The sequence below is a fragment of the Manihot esculenta genome, chromosome 2 (assembly GCF_001659605.2).
Source record: "Manihot esculenta cultivar AM560-2 chromosome 2, M.esculenta_v8, whole genome shotgun sequence".
Taxonomy (NCBI): Eukaryota; Viridiplantae; Streptophyta; class Magnoliopsida; order Malpighiales; family Euphorbiaceae; genus Manihot; species Manihot esculenta.
Window position 1 is genome coordinate 2893607 of NC_035162.2, and position 21056 is coordinate 2914662.

Below are 21056 nucleotides of genomic sequence, written 5' to 3' on the forward strand. Positions count from 1 at the left end.
GGATAGTAGGGTGGTGGTGGATACATCGGGTGGTGGTGGATACATCGGGTACTGTGAGTATGGTGGGTAATATGGTGGGTATGGCATCTGTGTGGGATAAGGGGTGAAGCTAGGGTAATCCGACGTGCCTCCCATCGAATACCCGGGATGTTGTGAGAAGTATGGGTAGTGGGGTGGCTGAACAAATCCCGAGGCCTGAGTGCCTCCTTGGGACTCTCCCATACCTTCTTCCGACATGCTAACTCCCAAACTGCCATCCCTCCTCTGTTCTACATCCATCTGGTCCCCCACTTCCTCTGACATTCCGCCCTGAACTGTTCCTCTGACTGATCTGCTTCTACCCAGATCCAAAGACCTCCTAGGGTCTCTTGCTGCTCTATCTCGGTTAGACCTACTAGACATTGCCCTCGGCAATGCTGGAGGACGGGCGCTCATGCCCTCATCCTCAGGTGGTACTCCAGTCAATCTTGCTGATCGACGAGTTCCTCTCATCCTGTTTTCTGAAAAAACAGCACACATCACATAAACATTAGCATCATATGGTTCATGTGGGCACACATGAACCCGCATCACATACATCACATATCATAGCATATCATTAATGCATATGCATATCATCATGGCATTTCACATCATTAATCAAGACAGGACTCCACATCCTATCCTAGTGGACATGATCTTTCCTATTGTGCTTGACCTTCTATAACCTCTATGAGCCCGACACTCTAGGTCCGACCATATGAACCTAGGGCTCTGATACCATTCTGTAACGACCCGAAAATCGGACCGCTACCGGCGCTAGGATCCAGATCGGCTTAAGGCCGCCGGGACCCGTAGCAAGCCTGACATATAACCTGTAAACCTGTATAATCCCATACATGATCAACAACATACATAAAAATTAAAACTTTTCTTTCCATTTACATCGACCAAACTCAACCTGTGCATATACATTATACATAATATGAACATAACATTGATCCCTCAGTGGGATCTCATCAGTGCCCCCCAATGGGTGGCATAACATATGTTGAGTTGGTTTACATAAACATCATAAAAACTCTCTAAGATCATGTAATAAAAGGGATAACAACCATCTATGGTCAAGCACACCTCTAACATCCATAAACATCCTTACATAACTATACTGTACTTTTACATTACAATTTGATCATGTCCATTGCTAGCTATTACATAAGCATGACTTCTTTACTCTATCCGGACTCCCGCACTATACTGTACCTGCAAGCCTGGGGGTAAAGGGAGAGGGGTGAGCTAAAAGCCCAGTGAGCAGAACTATAAAACATATTAACACTATGCTCCAATAAAATGCATCATAACACAGACAATTCACATAAGGGTTGGGTGAACTTGTCACCAATTAGTCCAAGCTAACATTGTGTCAGGCCGTAGCATGGGGTCCTGGTCTTCCTGTCATAACATACATTACTTACCATTTGCCCCAGGGCCTCCTCTGGGCTCCTGGTCTTCGAGTCCCATAACCGTGCCAGGCCGTAGAATGGGGTCCTGGTCTTTCCTTACATAGTGCCAGGCCGTAGAGTGGGGTCCTGGTCTTCCTGTCATGGACTAATTGGGTCATCCAACATTCACCCACATCAACAACAATCGATGCAATGCGGCATATTCGTGAAACTAATGCAATCATCCTATTGCATAATCATGATACATGAAACATGATAAAACATTTAATTTAAAAGATTAAGTTTAGTTCCACTCACCTCTGGCAGACTCTGACAACACCGAAGCAGCTGAACTCACTGCTGGGGTCCTCGGTTCCTCGGGTCCGAACCTACACAGGTGAACTCAAATGAGGGACCAAACATACCTGAACATAACTATAAACTACTCCCCAAAAACCCCCTAAAACAACCATACAAAAACATGCAAAGGAGGCCTGGACAGGGCACTTTCGGCGGCAGGTTCGGCGGCCGAAAGTCCCTCCAGAGCCGAAAGTCAGGCAGGTTCGGCGGCACCTTCGGCGGCCGAAACTCCCAGACAGAGACGAAACTCATGCATGTTCGGCGGCACTTTCGGCGGCCGAAACTGCCAGACAGAGACGAAAGTCTCCCTTTCAGGGGCAAGTTTCGGCAGCCGAAAGGCTGCCTCCCCAGCCATGTTCGGCGACCGAAAGTCCTTCGGCTGCAGAACATGGTTTCTGTCAAAGGGCAGAAACTTGGCTCCCTATGCACATTTCGCCTCCAAACCTTTCCAACATGCATCAAACCTATTCTACAACACACAAACACAAGCATACATGTTTCTAGGGGTCTCAAACCATCATAAACCCCATCTACAACACATCAAGCATCCACATTGTTCATGAACATACATTTATACCCATAAACATAACCATAACCTAAACATGTATTCTAACCCATAGATCTACTTAAAACTTACTTAAAACATGCAATGAGCTTAAGATCGGCTCTTACCTCTTGAAGATAGAGAGAGAGACGACCTAAACTCGAAGTTGGGAGAGATTGGGTTCTTGAACCTCCAAGCTCCAAAACTTTGCTCAAAAGCTCAAATCTTCAAAATAAAGTGAAAACAAGTGAAAATCTTGAAAGATCTAGAGGAAAGACTCCAAAGATGGGTGAGGGGCGGCGGAGACTCACCTTGACCGAAAATGGGGAAAAAGCTCGCCCGTTTTCGGCTAAGGGACCCTTTTATAGTGGCTGGCCAGACCACGTTCGGGGGCCGAATGTGCCTCCGCATGCATGCCATGTTCGGCGGCCGAACTTGAGGTTCGACGGCCGAACCTGGACTTCCCTCACTTATGCTTTCGGGGGCCTAAAGCACACCCGCAACGCATGCATGTTCGGCGGCCGAACTTGAGGTTCGGCGGCCGAACCTGAGTTTTCCTCCAAAGCTATTTTCATGCAAAAACTCATTTTCTTTCATGCTTAAAATATAAAACACATTAAAACATTTCATAAAAACATGGTTTTACCCTACTAGAGGCTTCCGTCATCCGAGATTCCACCGGACGGTAGGAATTTCGATACCGGAGTCTAGCCGGGTATTACAATTGAATTACAAAGAAGTGTAGTAAGAGTGTTGAGCCAAACTATTTCTGCATCTAATTGTGAAAAAAATTGGAGCACTTTTTTACTTATACATACAAAGACAAGGAATAGATTATTGTATCAAAAATTGCATACACTCGTTTTTGTTCACTACAATATGCAGTTGAAGTTGAGGAATTTAAATAAAAAGAGTCAGTATGAACTAAAAAAAAGTTATAATCAAATTAATTTGGATTACATTTTCAAGGAAGATAATCCACTAAATCCTTGGATTACATTTTCAAGGAAGATGATCCATTAAATCCATAGTTGGAGGAAAGGAAAAATCATGTGTTGATGGTGAAGAAAATCATTGACTAGAGGAGGATGAGACCGTTCCATCACAATCACAACAAGCTAATTCTCCAACTCATGGACAGAATATTGGAGGCAGTGTGATGCTGAACTTGAAGATTCTTTTATACTATCTAGTTTCAGTAATGATGATGATGGTGGTAGTGGTCAGGGTGGAAAAGGTGAAGGCCGTGTGTAGCTACTAATTCATTACAATCACATGATGATCCCTCTTCATATCAGAGGCATAGTCCATCTCTGTCTCAAGCTCCAGCTCCAACTCCATCTTTACAACATACATATCACAAATCCCGTAATTCTGGTGGTAGCGGTGATAAGGGAAAATGTGTTGTACATGGAGAGTGTTCTATGGATGCAGATAATTATGGATATGAAACTTTATGGTACAAGTGAATCTTTAATGGAAGCAACCTCTGCCGGTGATTATGGATATAAAAAAAATTCTCAATGGAGATACTCAAATCCATATCCATATCAGTCTCCTTCATCGTATTCTGATTTGTTTTCGTCAAAGCAATCATTCTCCCACACCCAAACATAGTCCAATCCTGGTGATCAATTTGATACGGATTCATTCTTTAATTTTGATCTATCACAATACTATAAATAACATCAAGATCAAAGCTCTCAATCACAAAATGAAGATGGTGGATCTATTCAAGAACCTACTAGACGCTCATTCTGGTAGTAATTAAAGGAAGTTACTATATATAATGTTTAAAATTTATATATTTTATATTTATTTGATATATTTATACTTATTAATAAATTGTATAATTTAATTTTTATTATATCTTTTAATATATTTTAATTTCATGAACTTTATAAATTTTCTAAAAGAATTTATGCCGCGATAGACCGTTACCGTTGCGTTATGACCGTTACATATCTATTTCTTTTACCCACTACCCCGATTTGAAACCATGTCTCTCACACAACTATTCTTGAATAATTCTGCCCTTCTTCTCCTTTTACTAATTTGAGTGTCAGAATAACTGTCATAGACGCCAACTATCTCATTTTTTTTTCTTATAAAATTGATAAATATAAAATTAATCAATTACCGCATAATTTTATTTGGAAAACCAATCACATATCAATGTCAATAATATTAAACTTGCTTTATTTTATGAAAAATAAAAACTTAATTTGCAAGGAAGCATTAGAATCCGCAGACATACAATTCACGAATCATAATCAATAGTGTGAACATAATTATATGTAATGGGTCCAAAATCCTTATCATGTCTCGTCAATTATAGATGGACCATTTCATTTTCCAAACTTCATCTCATTTTTATCAACATATTAAAAAAAACCTTATTATATTTTTCTTGAACTTTAGCGGATGCATGGAACTAACTTGATACTTATCCAGCACATGCCTGCCAGCTCGGTCAATGCCTTCCCTAGATACTTCTCGTCGGGCTCTCTCCTCCAACTTTGTGGGCTTCAGCTTAATTATTTTGCTGTATAAATACTGAACTCCTCGTCCGTTCACTTATTATCGAGCTAGAGCATCCTGATAAGAGAGAAATATATTGTAAATGGAAGGTTTAATTCTAAGCCCTGCTAAACTAGCTACTCTCTTCCTCTTTTTCTCTATTCACTTCACCTCTAGCTCAGCAACCAGGTTCTTGAGTAGCAACACAAATGCCCAGTTCGTAAAAGCATCCTGTAGCAACACAACCTATCCTCAATTGTGCTATGAATCCTTCGCACGCTATGCCAGCAAAATTCAAAGCAACCCCAAAATGCTAGCCCATGTTGCTCTCGATGTGACACTTTCAGCTACCAAATCAGCATCAGATTTGATGAGAAACCTAGCTAAACTCCATGGCTTGAAGGCAAGAGAGGTTGCAGCCATCGCTGATTGCGTGGAAGTGGTTGGTGATGCAGTAGATGAGCTAGAAAGGTCTATTGGAGAGATGGGTCGAGCTAGAGGATCCAATTCTGATCCAGTGATTAACGATATCCAAACTTGGGTTAGCGCAGCCTTGACGAACGATGATACGTGCATGGATGGATTTGCTTTTGCTGCTTATGCGAACGATGGGGAAGTAAAAAGTACAGTAACGAATAAAATGACAAAAGTTGCACGTTTGACAAGCATTGCCTTGGCTCTCATAAATAGCTTTGCCTCTTCACAAGGAAACTCAGCCTTAATACTTTGATGTCCAAAGAGTAGGGACGGTTATAACTGCTGGGATCATAATCTTTTCTTCTACAATTATAATATATGTATATACTAATAAGCTGAGAAAATAAGTTGGGTCCAAAGGGAGCTATGGCTTGTTACGTGTGTTCATTGGCATGGAAAATAAGTGTGTGAGTTTTGAAATTTCCATATGTATTTCGATAATTAAGAGCTTCAAAATGTAAAGTAAATGTTTCTTATGCATAATATACGAATAGCTAATATTAATTTAGGACTCTTATCTTATAATTTTAAGATAATTGAACTCATATGATATTTACAAACGTTAACAATCTTTTTAACATAAACCAGAGAAAATTTTCCAACTATTTAGCTCATTAATAAAAATTATATTACGTGATATGATTGGGAGCCTAGAAATTGACCCCATTGGGAATGGAGAGGTGAGGAAAATGAGAACCCAAAGGATGGATGTGGGCTCTTCTAAGCTTCAAGTTTGGATAAATAGGCAACTTTGGCAAAGCCCCGCCTTTCTCTCAGACTTGAGGATGTAAATTCAGAGATATGTGGCTGCTTTGAAGCCATTCTTATTCTAAAGGTCTCAGATTATCAATATGTTTCTTCCAGCAATTTAACAGAAAATAAACCTGCATTCTTTTACATTTTTATCCAACACAATCTCTTTAATTACTTGCAAAAGAAAGCTGATTGGATCAAATTCGGGAATGGGCAATACGGCAATTTCGTTTGCTCCGGGGCCCACAAATACAACTCGCCATTTTTGTACCGGTGGAAAGAAAATGAAAAGGAAAATTAGGCATATATTGTTCAGAGGACCAGAGCCATTAAAACAGAAAGCTGAGACTGGAGTTTTACGTTATCCTTAAATAACGTCCGTACTACCAACTGAACTCTGAGTGAGGGAGAGACTCAGAATTCTTGCATAGGAGCAAAAAAATGGCGGCAGAGACTGTGAGATTAACGGGTTCGAGTTTGTATTCGCTATGCAGCTTCAACGGGTCTCCAAGGGGAGCTAACTCTTCCTCTAGACCAATTCGGTTTCTGGGTCTCCCTCCTCGAGCTTCTTTCTCTCCTTCTTCAATCTCTTCCTCGCTTTCTCATTTTTTGGGAAGCATGCGTTTTGGCTCACAGTCTTCCAAGGTTTACACTTCACGTCAACAACAGCAGAGGAGAAACTTCTCTGTCTTTGCCATGGCCGCTGACGGTCTCTTTCTCTATCTCTTTCAATTTTGTTTACTTGCTACTTCCATTACTGATATTTTTTATTTCGATATTGTTGAGCTATTTTGATGTTGTTTGATTCTGTGTTTAACTTATTTTTATATTTTATGGTGAATTTTGAGATTAATTGTTTATCATCTTTTTTTTTTCTTTGTGTATATATTCTCCTTTCTGGCATTTTAAATTAGATTTCGTCAGCTGATGGGATGGAGTAATCAGTAGCCTACTTATCCATAATTAGGCTTTTTATTATACAATTTCATGTTTATCTGGTAAGATTGTAATGAGTTTTAGATTTGAGAGTGCAAACTACACTTCTCCTGCTAAAGTTTTCTGCTTTATTCTTCTTTCTTCCAAGAAAAACAGTCCATCCCCTGTTCGTTCTGGCTAAAAATAGCCCTTAATCTCTTTAAATTAATAGTCATTATCAACATTAAAAACTGGTAATAGTTACATTATTCTCCTGCATGAAAGTATAGGGAGACTTAGCATACTTACTTTGAGAGCTTTGTAACTTTTGATTGATTATAAAAAACCCTCTGCCTACTATTGGCAAGAGCCGGTTTTATTCTTTTTTTTTTTTGTACTGATTATATGTTGGCATGAATTTGTTACACTATTGATAACTGTTCCATTCTTTTTAAAGTTTTAGTTAACATGTTCTCTTTCTTCTCTTTTCCCAGAGACAAAGCGTGCAGTACCATTGAAAGATTACCGTAACATTGGAATTATGGCTCACATAGATGCAGGGAAGACTACTACAACTGAGCGGATTCTGTATTATACAGGAAGAAACTATAAAATAGGGGAAGTACATGAAGGAACAGCTACAATGGACTGGATGGAGCAAGAACAAGAAAGAGGAATCACCATTACTTCTGCTGCAACTACCACATTTTGGAACAAACACCGGATTAACATTATTGATACTCCTGGGCATGTCGACTTCACACTTGAAGTAGAACGAGCACTCAGGGTGTTGGATGGTGCCATATGCCTATTTGACAGTGTAGCTGGTGTGGAACCACAGTCTGAAACTGTGTGGAGGCAAGCTGATAAATACGGAGTACCAAGAATTTGCTTTGTCAATAAGATGGACCGCCTTGGAGCAAACTTCTTTCGAACAAGAGACATGATAGTAACAAACTTGGGTGCTAAACCTCTTGTTATTCAACTTCCAGTTGGTTCAGAAGATAATTTTCAAGGGGTGATTGATATTGTAAAGATGAAAGCTATACTTTGGTCAGGAGAAGAATTGGGTGCAAAGTTTGAATATGCGGATATTCCTGCAGAACTTGAAGAGTTGGCTCAAGAATACCGGGCACTGTTGATAGAGAATATAGTTGAGTTGGATGATGATGTTATGGAGAAATATCTAGAAGGAGTTGAACCTGATGAGGAAACCATAAAACAACTAATTAGGAAGGGCACAATTGCTAGCAGTTTTGTGCCGGTCTTATGTGGATCTGCTTTTAAGAATAAGGGGGTTCAGCCGTTGCTTGATGCTGTTGTTGATTATTTGCCTTCTCCACTTGATTTGCCATCAATGAAGGGTACTGATCCAGAGAAACCAGAAGTGACGGTTGAAAGGACCGCAAGTGATGATGAACCATTTTCTGGACTGGCTTTCAAAATCATGAGTGATCCATTTGTGGGATCCCTCACATTTGTGAGAGTTTATGCAGGGAAGCTAGCTGCAGGATCTTATGTATTGAATGCAAACAAAGGAAAGAAGGAGAGAATTGGAAGACTTCTAGAAATGCATGCCAACAGTAGGGAGGATGTAAAGGTAGCTTTAACAGGTGATATTGTTGCCCTAGCAGGTCTAAAAGATACAATAACTGGTGAAACACTCTGCGATCCTGATAGCCCTATTGTGCTTGAACGTATGGACTTCCCTGACCCTGTGATCAAGGTTGCAATTGAACCCAAGACTAAAGCCGATGTCGATAAGATGGCAAACGGTTTGATCAAACTTGCTCAGGAGGACCCTTCTTTCCACTTCTCACGAGATGAAGAAATCAATCAGACTGTTATTGAAGGAATGGGGGAATTGCATCTCGAGATTATTGTAGACCGCCTGAAAAGAGAATTCAAGGTTTGCTCTCATCATGCATCTTTCTTCAATATTAAATTTTCAATGGTTGATTTGAATTGAATGATGAGTTGGTCATTCGAACAGGTGGAAGCTAATGTTGGTGCACCCCAAGTTAACTACCGAGAAAGCATTTCCAAAGTTTCAGAAGTGAAGTATGTGCATAAAAAACAGTCAGGTGGACAAGGACAGTTTGCTGATGTAACTATACGATTTGAACCTATGGAGGCAGGTAGTGGATACGAGTTCAAAAGTGAAATCAAGGGAGGTGCAGTGCCAAGAGAATATATTCCTGGGGTGATGAAAGGACTGGAGGAGTGCATGAATAATGGAGTTCTTGCAGGCTTTCCTGTCGTTGATGTACGTGCTGTACTGGTTGATGGTTCTTACCACGATGTGGATTCGAGTGTCTTGGCATTTCAACTAGCAGCTAGAGGAGCTTTCCGTGATGGCATCAAGAAAGCTGCCCCAAAGATGCTAGAACCTGTAATGAAAGTCGAAGTGGTCACACCTGAAGAACATTTGGGAGATGTTATTGGTGATCTCAACTCCAGGAGAGGTCAGATTAACAGCTTTGGTGACAAACCTGGCGGCCTCAAGGTATGTTCATATCCAGCAACGTGGTCTTTACTTATTGAACACAGAATAAAATGGGAATATAATATGTATTCCTTACTGAATAGCTATTTCAAGATTCGGTTCAATTTTGTCCATTCCATTGGACAGCAATTTTATTAAAGTTTGAAAATGTGCGGGATATATATATACATCATGATATAAATTCATATAAGTGAATAATAGCTAATCTACTACCATGCGTGGTTATTCCACTCATGTATAATGCTACTCCATGGACCAAACAAGTTCTCAAGTATGCATTAGCATTTTATCTATTTGTTGATGGGATTTTTGGAATTAATGCAGGTGGTTGATTCGCTGGTTCCACTGGCAGAGATGTTCCAATATGTTAGTACTCTCAGGGGAATGACAAAAGGTCGTGCATCCTACACCATGCAATTAGCCAAATTTGATGTTGTCCCTCAGCACATTCAAAACCAGCTTGCTACAAAGGAGCAAGAAGTTGCTGCTTGATTCCTGGGAGTAGCATTAGCTTTTTGCCAGATAGATAGTTTGATACTGATGATTCAATGAACCAGTTTTGTTTTCACTTGTACCCACTTCATATATAATTGCAAAAGAATTTGTCCCTAAACATTATTACACCACTTTGACATGAAAAAGAGAGAAGGAAAAGCGATTGTCACTTCAACGAGAACCATGTACAGATAAGAGAAGAGAAGATCAGATGTAAAAATATTTGAAGTTTGAATAACAGGATTGGGTGGGGATAAGTGGCGTGTCTGAGGGTCACATTAGTTGCAGTGATCAACTTAAAAGATTTCAGGATTTATATTCGCAACACACTTTAAGTGAATATTTTAACAAAAATAAATACATAAAATTTTCCAACTTGAATTAGTTTCTTATCAAGTATCTACCACTCGGAAGATTACAATTCAGTGATGAAAAAGCAGGACGACAGTTTTTGGCATTGACCTTCTATCTGACCTGGACAATTCCTGCATTGACAAGCTTCTGAATCTTGTCCATCACCATGGGGTTCTTCATGTGCTCCTGAGCTGCCTTGGGATTTTCTTGGAAGTCCACCAACACCTGCAAAATTAGGCCATTAACAACATTACCGCGAAAAATAAACTATTTAAGATTTCACAATTTCTCAGACATTGATAAAGGAACCAACAAAAGTCAACAAAATAAATATGGAACTTAAATTCCTTACCTGTCTCATGACAGGATCTGAGAGAATATTCTGAATCTCCGGATCCTGCATTGCCTTGGCCTGCAAGACGAAACGAACTTAAGACAATGCTCCAATTCATGTAACCAACCCACGCAGTGAAAAGGACTAACCTGTCTCTCTTTCAATTCCTCGGGGCTTATATCACCACGGCTTGCCTTGTTAAGTTGTTCCACACATCTGTAGAATAGTTAAGAGCATCCATTCAACATTTTCAACGGCCACATTTATTGAAAATAGAATTCAGAACTTCAGTTTAAACATGATTGCATATCACATTTATTGTTTATCGCATACCTTCTCACGCCATCAAGCAATTCCTGGTTCTGAGGATCATGTTTAAGACCTGCCTGGTATGTTTCCAAAGCCTTATCATACTCTTTCATGAAAAATTGGATAGCACCTTTTCTTGTGTAACCTTTTGAAAAGGTTGGATCAAGCTCAATACACTTCTCTGCATCCTTCAATCCCTCAGGTAAAGCCCCCAATTTAGTGTAGCATGCAGCTCTATTACTGTATGCCTGACAACAGCAAGAAGCCACCATTTCTAATTGCATGACAATTGCAGTATCATTACTCACACTCCTCAAGAAAATGAACTTGTCTAATCAAGTTTTTTACCTTTGGATCGTTCGGGTTCCTTCTCAAAGATTCTGTATAATGCTTCACAGCCTCTGGATACTTTTGTTGCTTGAAATATTCATTGCCTACAGAAGTCGGTGCCACCAGACATGGGATTAATTGCACGCATGGGGAAAATGGTTTAAGTACAGATAGAAAGCCCAAAAGAAAAGGTACAAATGAGGATATTGTGCTTTTATCATTAATGGTCTTATTTCTATCTTTTACAGGTGGGAGAGGAATGGAGAATAGGAAAGAAAAAACAAGAGGGACCATTTACAATTTACAAAAGAATATAATACAAGTGGTTAGGGCAGCAAAAAAAGAAGAACTACTATGTTCTTATATGGAGAGAGATACCTTTCTCACGCTCCTCATCAGCCAACTTTGGATCAAAGTATTCTTTTTGCTCAAGTTCCTTCTTTGCTCTCTCTGCATCGTTTAGTTTCTTCAATGTGTCTGGATTTCGGTGCTCAGTAAGAGCTTTCTGGAATGTTTCAATGGCAGGATCATAGTCCTTTGAGCATTTAGCCATTTTCACCAAGGCAGTTCCCTTCCTTGTCAAAGCTCTTGCTATCATCTTGAAGTCTGATCTAAGTTCTCTGCCCCTCTCAACAGCTTTGTCACAGTCTTTTATACATTCCTCATACTAATATCGTAACAATAGAATTAGGAAAGGCATTTCGACTTGCATACAGATAAGGGACGTTATTTCACATATAGTTGCTTGGATGTATTCGCAGAGAACCATAACTAATGTAACCAAACAAATTTTACTTCATACTGAACAACAAAATTTCTATGTTCTCTGAGAATTTGACAAACTAGAGTTTCATAATTAAAAAAAAAATGATAGAATAAATGACAAGATATTGAATATGAAAAATGAAATATCTTGTACTCCGCATCACAAGCACAATATCTCATTATTACTAATGACTTGTTCTCCGAATGGTAATTGGTAAAGAAGTTTTAGTTCATTTGGGCTAACTTGGTAGAAAATCATTGAACGAAACTTGGCCAAAGTTATGCACACATGTTATTAAAAATCAATGCCACGCACTCCCATCCAACTAAGTTCGAGCACCGAGAGGCCTTACAAGGTGTGTGTTTAATTTTACATGTGTGGAAATATAGATATCGCTATATAATAGCAACACCCAATTATTAAAGGACCCATACTGACCGAGAATTATTAGTTGGTCCACATACATGTAGCATATCCAATATCTGCGTGCAAAAGATGGAGATTCAACCCCAGCAACACTTCCCTCTGTAGAAGTGGTTCACTACTAGAGGGAATTTTTCAAGACAACACTACTCCTTAAAATTAAGCAAACCCCACCTCACCTCTAGATTCAAATAATTTAATCAGGTATTATAGGATAAAAACAGGAGAAGAACACACAATTTTTAAATTCTCTATAAATTTAACTGTCAATCAAAGCAATTATCAGCAACATCGAATTAACTAAACAAAACAATGTATGCTTTACCTTGCCCATCTCAAGATAAACAGCAGCACGATTGGTCAAATATGAAATGTCCTCGTCATCAAGATCCATTGCCTTCGTGTAATGCGCAATTGCAGTCTCGAACTCCTTCTTCTTATAAGCTGCATTCCCCAACTCCTTCTCTTTCACCGCTTCAGCTTTCCTCTCCTTCGCTTCTTTCGCCTCTTCTGAGACCTCCATTGGCTCTGGCTCAGGAACCTTCTCCTTCTTTGCCGGCTCTGGCTTTCTCTCCGGCTGAGGAGAAGGCGAATCGGCTTCCGGCACCTCCATATCTTCTCCAGCATTAGGTGCTCCGAATTTCACGTTCAACAAAACACCGAAGGCTTGCATCACTCTCTGATCTTTCAAGTAAAGATTCAAACTGCTAGGATTTGTTTGAATCTCCTGCATCATTTTGAGAAAATCCGGTTGTTGCAGATACATCCTCGTAGTTGGATCCGCCGTCAATTTCGCCCACATCTCCGGCCCAGAAAAGGCATCCCCAAACGGGCTGGGAGGCGGCACCGCTCGCGACCTTGAAGCCGCGCTCTGAGCATCAGCTAAACCTGACTTCAGCGCTTCATTGTTGGGATCAATCTCGAGTCCCTTCTTATACGCCGCGATAGCATCCTGAATTTGGTTTAATCCCAAATGTGCCGCGCCAAGGCGGGAGTACCCTTTGGACCAGTCGGGCTTAAGCTCAACGGTCTTCTTCGCATCGGCTAGGGCGTCAGCATAGTTTTGTAGCGAGGCGTGAGCCGCGGATCGATTAGAATAGAGCACGTGGTTGGAGGGAGCGAGAGAGATTGCTTCAGTGAAGTGCCTTACAGCGCCGGCATAATCACCGGCTGAGAATGCAGCGTTGCCTTTGGCTTTGGCTTCTTCGGCCATTGACGCAAACGCTGCAGGTAGGGGAAAAGTCGCAAAAGAGTAGGTTTTGAGGGATTTAAAAGAAACTGAGAATTGGGAGCAGAAGCAAAGAGAAAGGTATTATAGGAAAGCAAGTTGAGGACGAGAAAGTTCTGATGATTCGAGCAGAAGGTGTTCTGGAATGTTCCGTAGGGCTTGGATCGCTAGTGCCCGGCTGATATATTGTGGTGTTTGGCTACAGGAAGCTGTATCGATTTCCGCCTGTTTGGAAGCGCTTATATGGAAATATTATCGAGAACGCAGCGTTTTGTAAAGTGAATGCGAGACGATTCGATGCACCAAGGTTTAGGGAAAAAAGTGAGGAAAAAAGAAAAAACTTACTGATAAAAAAAAGTCAATTAATTTAAAAAATTCAAACATTTTCGTTTTTTCATATTTATATTTTAAGGTCTCAATTTTAAATAATTAAATTTAATCTTATCATAATTTTAATTAAATTATCAAATTAATTTTAATAGTGTCACACCATTCAACCCAACTGACATTTTATTTAAAATTTTATATTTTTTTTAATTATTTATTTTTTCACCTAAAATAATTCTAATAAGGCTAAACTCTTAGCTAATCAATATTAACCCACTAATCAAAATAAAAAAACTCTAAAATTGAAATTCCTAACTATTAAAATTGGTATCCTTTTTTTCAGAAGGATCGATAGTGAATTAGCAATTTCTTTTGCCTCCCAACATATATGACATCACATTCAGTAAGTTTTTCATCAAACACATCTAGCGAAGGTTGTGTGAGCTGTATTGCGCACAATGTCCATACCCATATACTAATTTCATATACAAGAAGAAATCCAGTGAGAAGACTCTATTCTTGCCTTTTGAGGAAGGTAAAACAGTAAGTATCAATAATATTGAATGTAATTAGTTAATGCTTTAAGTAAATAGTGGACTTATTTATGTGTTTATGACGAGTAATATTAAAGAGTCATGCTAACAGAAATTATGTTATAAGATGAACAAGTCAATAATTATAAATTTTTTTTTGTGGTATAATGAAAAAATAAGTCAAGATTCAAGGGAAAGAGTTGTATTTGATAAGATAGAAATTTTGGAAGCTGTATTAGTATTTACAGAGGATAACAAATGCTCTTTAAAAAATAAGTTGAAAAAAAAAGTTGAAGAATGCAGAGGATAAATTGTTGCAGAGAGATGAAAAAATTTCAGAATTAAAAGAAAAAAGACATTGCTCAGAATGATAATTCAAAATCTACCATATGAGTTAGATAGAAAATATTTAATTAAAAAAGTTACATTTATTATTATAATAGATTTGAGTGTTTTTATGTATGTTTGGTATAATGTCGTGAATAGAAAAAGGGACACACTTTTGTACCTGAATTGATAATCATTTACAATGAAAGTGAGTTTCTTTATTGTTTTCCTTAACTGAATTATTACAATGCGTTTAAATTGGTCCAATACATGTTTTAACTATGATCAACATTGACTTGAAGTGATGATGTATAATACGGTAAAAATTGAAGTCACAAAACAAAATCATTAAAACTTACAGAAACATCAGAGGTCATTCATGGGTATTTATTTGTAATGAAGAAATCAACACAAAGGAGATTATAATTATGTAGGCATTTCTTTATTAAAGTAGGGATAGCCAAAAAAGTACATATGCAGTCTATAATTTACAAGAGCTTTATTTTTATTGCATCAAATGGAAGCAGTTGTTTTGCCCTTTTTTAAAAACCATTTTCCAAATAATTTACTTATTTCATATTACATTCCAAAGCAAGTTAGTACCTACCTCTTTTGAATATAAAAGAATTATATGATATTCATCAATTACCACAAGTAACCACCGCAGGATATTTGATTAACAAAAAGACAAGGTCTTATAAATAACTCAGAAGAACATTTCTAAAATAAAAATTAATATGGAAGAAGTATTTATAGGCAATGATTATGTCTGTTTATTGCACATTTTATAATCACAAAAATATTATGTAATTCAAAGTAACTTTTATTAAGATAAATTAAAAAATTAAAAAATTATTACAACTTCTTTCAATCCAGCTTTATATAATGTGTATCATATTACCTCTTAAAATATTCCATGCCTTTTTTCTTACCTTGTAACACATTCATTTATTAACTCTCGGTGCATATTTCTCTTGCATTAAGTTAACCATTTCATTAATCTCATAATTAGGATTTCTCCTAAATTTTGATAAAAATTCCCTTGCTAACCAATTTGAATTTGTCAATCTATTTGTAAGAGACCTATAACAACAATCTGCACCTTTGTATGTCTTAATTTGAATAGATCTTGATTGCATCCAATTATTCATTATCATCTCTTTCTGAATCATTATCTAAACTCATATCATCAGATTTACTATTACTTTTCCCTGTACCATTATTACGTATTAGTACATCAAATATATTATTTTCACTAAAATTATTAATGGTATTATCGTTTTGGAATAAATCTACTAAATCACTCTTGAATTCAATAAAAAGTTTCAAAAAATTGATTTGATATTGCCAATCACCCCTAAATTTAGAATATCTTACATTCAATACAATACAATATCCTAACTCTTTGTATTTTTGTACGATATCAGCATAATTAAATTGCTGACAATTTAATCAACAGTCATTGCTTTATCAGTATACTTTATAAATGGTGGTTCACTAAATATACCACCAACATGGACTTTGATAGGAAAATTGTAACAAAATAAAAATAATAAAAAACACTGAATGAAGTAATCCAAATACATTGAAGAATCCCTAAAATACTGTGCATATATAAGCCAAATAATTATGATATAAATAAACTATATTTTAGTTGAGGTAATATTATAAAACTCAATAAAATATTCAAAGTACTAACTCATTACTGTTTATTTAAATATCTTTAACTAAAAGAAAGGAGAACACCTTGATTGCTTTTGGCTTGGATATTCCACACACATTATCCTTTTCTTGTCTGTCTTCTTCTTCTCCGTTATTATCGAAATCAGTGTTGTATACCTCTACCAGTATTAAACTTTATAGAAAAATAATAAAAAATGCTTTTTCGCCGATGCTTTGTCTCTTGAGACTCTGGACCACCTCTACTGTTAATCGAAAGTATTTTGGTGTGTGTTTAAAGATAATTTAGAGAAAATTGTCATAAAAGAGATCGATTTTAACGGTTAAAGATTTTAATTGTAGAGTTTTTTTATTTGGGTTAGTGGGTTAATATGATGGTTTAATTTTGGTTAGAGTTAGCTTAGTGGAAAAATGAATAATTAAAAAAATAATATAAAATTTCAAGTGGTATGTAAGGTGGGTGATGCGCACTTGATCAAAATTGATTTGATAATTTGATTAAAATTGTGATAAATTTAAAAGGTTGAGTTTAATTATTTAAAATTGAAATTTTAGAATATAAATGTGAAAAAATGAAAATGTTGGAATTTTTTAAATTAATTGATAAAAAAATTGATTAGTAAAATTTTTAATTTTAAATAAAAAGTTTTAATTTTTAAATTTATTATAATTGTAATAAATTCTTAAATTTTAATTAAATTTAAATTAATTCAAAAATTATTATTTTTATTATATAAATAATTTAAATTTAAATTTTAAATTATTTAAAATCTTTCATTAAATTTTCTCTCTGAAAAAATTAAGTATTTTAACTATAAAATTTATCTTTGAAAAAATTAAGTATTTTAATTATATAATTTAAAAAATTTAAAATTTAAAATTTTAATTAATTAAATTATTTATGTGATAAAAATAATTATAAAATTAATTTAAATTTAATTAAAAATAATTTAAAAAATTAGTATAATTAAAATTTTTTATTTAAAATTAAAAATTTTAGCACATAATGTTTTTGAACATGAAAAAAAAAAAAGAAAAAGAAAAATGCAGCAGTATGCCTTTTTTTTTCAGAGGTTCTCTCTAATATGTCGATGATGCCAAACGACTATTTTCCTTTCTTTAGATCTCTTGCGTCTTAACTTGCCATAGAAAGTTGCTTTTATATTTTGAAGGCTCCATTTGGAAATTGGTTTGCAATTAACTATCCTCCATATCACTCTTTTGGTAAGCTTCACATTTTCGTGATCTTGCGTTTTCCCCCTTTTTCCTCTTAAATCTTCGGCGTTGAACCGTTCTTGTACTGCTGTATTTATTCGATCTGGGCCTGTGTTTTTTCCTCTTCAACTCACTGATTATGAGCTCTTTTTTTGTTTATTTAACAAAGACAAAGCTCATTAGAATGCATTGTTCTTGTTTGTTTAAATGCCTGTGAGAAACGTGTTTTTTGGGGGTCTTGTGGCGCATTTTTCTTGAAGGTGCTTGGCTGCATTGGTCTATTCTGGATAATTCATAGCCAAGCTTATATTGAAGAATTTTTTCGGGTAAGTGTCTTTAAAATTGTTTCGGAGTTTTACAGTTGAGCTTATATGCTACATGTACTCTTCGTTTGAGATTACGGTAAGAAGGCGAAAAAGCTGATTTGAAATTATTTTCTGAAAAATATCTTTCCTAGATGCAGATGAAAAAAAAAGACGTCATTTTTCTGATTTAGAGTTGTTAGAGTTAAAATGTATCAGATTTAAATTAAAATCAGATTTTAAAGTTTCTAATATACATTTTGTAAATTAGTTTTCCTCAACAGTAACTCAAACATCAACAATAGTAAATAGATTCACAAGCACACAAGTGTTGGAGACACAATGGTGTCAAACATGTAGTCCCAGTGAGCAAGTTGTTTGTGCGCCAGTTTTTCTGAAACTTCAATATTTTTGTACCTTGTACCGTGTTTCTGATTTCCCCTCTAATTTTTCTTTTGTTTGTTTGATTGATAAAATTGCAGTCCAGATTCTGCACTCTTGCTTACTTTCTGTAATCTGTGGTGTTACAATTTTACGCCTATGCCATGTATGTTCTGGCATTATTGTTCATGGCATGAAATAGTGTGATAGATTGTTAACAGTTAGACATGTATGTTCTGGTATTATTGTTCATGGCATGAAATAGGATGATAGATTGTTAACAACTATGTGCTGAAGTTTTTAGGCAAATCCTCCTCCAAAAATTATTATCTTAGGAAAATCCAAATTTTTGTGGACAGTTTATTCATGGGTGAGTTTCAGATAGTGGGATATTGGGTAAGCATTGGCAATAAATAGAATTGAAACTTGCATTAGGTTAGAAACTCAAGATATTTACTCATCCTTGGAGAGAAGTAGGGAAGGGGCATATGGTACTGTGGAGTGTTGAGCACAAGTTGCTGTTCTTATTTGATGCAGGATATTTGTGTAAATTATGTTAAGTAATATAGAAGTTTTGACAGGTTTATAAGCTTAATTGTTTTGACAAGTCTTATTACGGAGATGGTTACCAAGTGCTAACCACCCGTGATTTGATGAACTATCGTGCTCTTTTGACAAGCTAAGATGGTTTCCTAGAATTGCTTATAGGATTCTATGAGATTAGTGGTCATGGCTTACATCCTTGATCACTATCTTTTGTTTAAGTAAATTAGGATCAATTTATCTCTCTTGTTTCCTTTTATTGGGGGCGGGGAATTCAAAGGTAAGGTAACAAAACAATGAAAAATATATGTATTTCCCTAACATAGTGGCATCATTTTTCTTCTGTTTATTAACTAGAGAGATGCTTTTTAAATTTCACTTTTTTGGACTATCATTTAGAATTGGCATCTATGTAATTGTGCTGTATTTATAGGAGGAACTACCCAGGGGATTTGATGAAAGGTGCTTCTAATAGCTTACGTTCAGCTTTCTCCTACTGTGTACAGCAAGTTCGAAGTTATGATTACCATCACTATCTCTGCCTCCTCGAGCTTCCCCCTAACATGCGGAAGGCTGCATTTGCCTTTCGCGCCTTGAATGTTGAAACTGCCAGAGCCATGGATGTTGCTTCAGATCCCAGGATTGGTCTTATGCGCCTCCTCTGGTGGCAAGAAACTATAGATAAGATTTATGCCAACAAGTTGGTTGAGCACCCAACTGCACAGGCCCTCTCATCAGTGATATCTGAAAATAGAATTACTAAGGGTTGGTTGAAACGGTCTGTTGAAGCACGCATCAATGATGCGAGAAGAGAGGTTACTGACATCCCAGAAACTTTAGAAGAGTTAGAAAAATACGCCGAGGACACCGTATCAACAATGCTATATATGACGCTTCAAGCGGGTGGCATCAGGTCCACTGCAGCTGACCATGCAGCATCTCATATCGGTAAGGCAAGCGGCCTTCTATTGCTACTTAGGTCACTGCCATATCATGCTAGTCGCAACCGTCACTTTTCATATATACCAACTGATGTGGCAACAAAACATGGGTTATTAGCCAAGGATGGAGGTCGATCGGAGGTCCATTTGGATTCACGTGAGAACTTATGTAATGCTGTCTTTGAGATGGCATCAGTAGCTAATGCCCATTTGCAGAAGGCTCGTGCATTAGCTGGAACAGTTCCTGCTGAAGCTCGCCCAGTACTTTTGCCAGCTGTTCCGGCCCAAATTCTCTTGGACTCCCTGAGTAAGGTGCAATTTGATGCGTTTGATCCAATGTTAGAAGGAGGAGTTCTGGGCATTCCCCCTTTGTGGTACCAATTGAAATTGAAATGGGCTTCATGGAGGGGGAAATACTGATTGCTAATTCATTCAACGGGAGAGTTGGTGGTTGGGCAACGCTAGAGAATTCTCATAATATCAGTTCCTTTTCTTTACAATAAACTTGGTGATAGCGTCATTAAACATTTAGTTTTTGGAATTTCCTTGATACTGGCATGGTATAGTTTTGAAACCCCATGGCACATGAAATTTACAATTCTGCAAAATGCACAGGCCGAGCTGAGAGGAACGTCTGTTTGCCGTGTTCATACTATCGTATTGAATGATTTGGTTGTTTGCTGTCTCCATATAATGGATATAGTTTTAGTTGCTGGTTGGTTGGGCCGGTTCGATGGCTCTATATATAAATTAGTAGTTTTTGATTCCGTTCTTGATCTAATATAGAAATAGGGTATATTTCTTATATCTTTTTATGATTCGTTTAAAATAATTAATTCATACTCGTTTAGAATAATTAATTTATGGGTAGTTGGAGCATCACCGTAAAAATTATAACGAATCCAAATATTAAACTATAACGAATTTGAATATTTGAAGTTATGAAGATACGATTGGAGGAGCTTTTTTCAAATCATGCAAAAATGAAAAAATATTATTAAAATCATGCAGGATCCAAAAATATTTTCGGATCCTGTGTGTCAGTCATGCGTGTTCGGCAGTCATACTGCTG

The 21056-nt window shown here is 36.9% G+C and overlaps 4 protein-coding genes across 6 annotated transcripts; 3 read left to right on the plus strand and 1 right to left on the minus strand.

Annotated features, from left to right (window-relative positions):
* Positions 1-4758: 4758 nt before the first annotated feature.
* Positions 4759-5830, plus strand: LOC110609129 (pectinesterase inhibitor 10). The gene has a single exon (XM_021748486.1). The coding sequence runs from the start codon at positions 4949-4951 to the stop codon at positions 5573-5575; it is 627 nt and encodes a 208-aa protein (XP_021604178.1). The 5' UTR covers positions 4759-4948; the 3' UTR covers positions 5576-5830.
* A 163-nt stretch (positions 5831-5993) lies between these two features.
* On the plus strand, positions 5994-10166 carry LOC110609127 (elongation factor G-1, chloroplastic). Its single transcript, XM_021748484.2, has 4 exons — positions 5994-6784; positions 7485-8899; positions 8984-9496; positions 9821-10166. The coding sequence occupies exons 1-4, from the start codon at positions 6517-6519 to the stop codon at positions 9986-9988; spliced, it is 2364 nt and encodes a 787-aa protein (XP_021604176.1). The 5' UTR covers positions 5994-6516; the 3' UTR covers positions 9989-10166.
* A 39-nt stretch (positions 10167-10205) lies between these two features.
* LOC110609128 (hsp70-Hsp90 organizing protein 3) lies at positions 10206-13931 on the minus strand. The gene is made up of 7 exons (XM_021748485.2): positions 12833-13931; positions 11697-11985; positions 11337-11422; positions 11013-11236; positions 10829-10895; positions 10698-10757; positions 10206-10570 (listed from the first exon to the last, which is right to left on the minus strand). Exons 1-7 carry the CDS (start codon positions 13718-13720, stop codon positions 10457-10459), a joined length of 1728 nt encoding a protein of 575 aa, XP_021604177.1. The 5' UTR covers positions 13721-13931; the 3' UTR covers positions 10206-10456.
* Positions 13932-17622: 3691 nt separating this feature from the next.
* On the plus strand, positions 17623-20751 carry LOC110605315 (NADH dehydrogenase (ubiquinone) complex I, assembly factor 6). 3 transcript variants are annotated; one of them, XM_021743815.2, is made up of 2 exons: positions 17623-18143; positions 19550-20751. In XM_021743815.2, exon 2 carries the CDS (start codon positions 19607-19609, stop codon positions 20402-20404), a length of 798 nt encoding a protein of 265 aa, XP_021599507.2. In that variant the 5' UTR covers positions 17623-18143; positions 19550-19606; the 3' UTR covers positions 20405-20751. The 3 variants fall into 3 exon arrangements, with proteins under 3 accessions (XP_021599507.2, XP_021599500.2, XP_021599491.2); XM_021743808.2 differs by having other exon boundaries at positions 17623-17826; positions 19477-20751; XM_021743799.2 differs by having other exon boundaries at positions 17625-18143; positions 19477-20751.
* The last annotated feature ends 305 nt before the right edge of the window (positions 20752-21056 follow it).

Coding starts and splice junctions, on each gene's coding strand:
- LOC110609129 (XM_021748486.1), top strand. CDS start 4,949: ATGGAAGGTTTAATTCTAAGCCCTGCTAAACTAGCTACTCTCTTCCTC.
- LOC110609127 (XM_021748484.2), top strand. CDS start 6,517: ATGGCGGCAGAGACTGTGAGATTAACGGGTTCGAGTTTGTATTCGCTA. Junction 8,900..8,983: donor GCCTGAAAAGAGAATTCAAG/GTTTGCTCTCAT, acceptor TCATTCGAACAG/GTGGAAGCTAATGTTGGTGC. Junction 9,497..9,820: donor ACAAACCTGGCGGCCTCAAG/GTATGTTCATAT, acceptor GAATTAATGCAG/GTGGTTGATTCGCTGGTTCC.
- LOC110609128 (XM_021748485.2), bottom strand. CDS start 13,720: ATGGCCGAAGAAGCCAAAGCCAAAGGCAACGCTGCATTCTCAGCCGGT. Junction 11,423..11,696: donor TGATGAGGAGCGTGAGAAAG/GTATCTCTCTCC, acceptor CGACTTCTGTAG/GCAATGAATATTTCAAGCAA. Junction 10,571..10,697: donor CAGATCCTGTCATGAGACAG/GTAAGGAATTTA, acceptor CTAATTTTGCAG/GTGTTGGTGGACTTCCAAGA.
- LOC110605315 (XM_021743808.2), top strand. CDS start 19,499: ATGAAAGGTGCTTCTAATAGCTTACGTTCAGCTTTCTCCTACTGTGTA.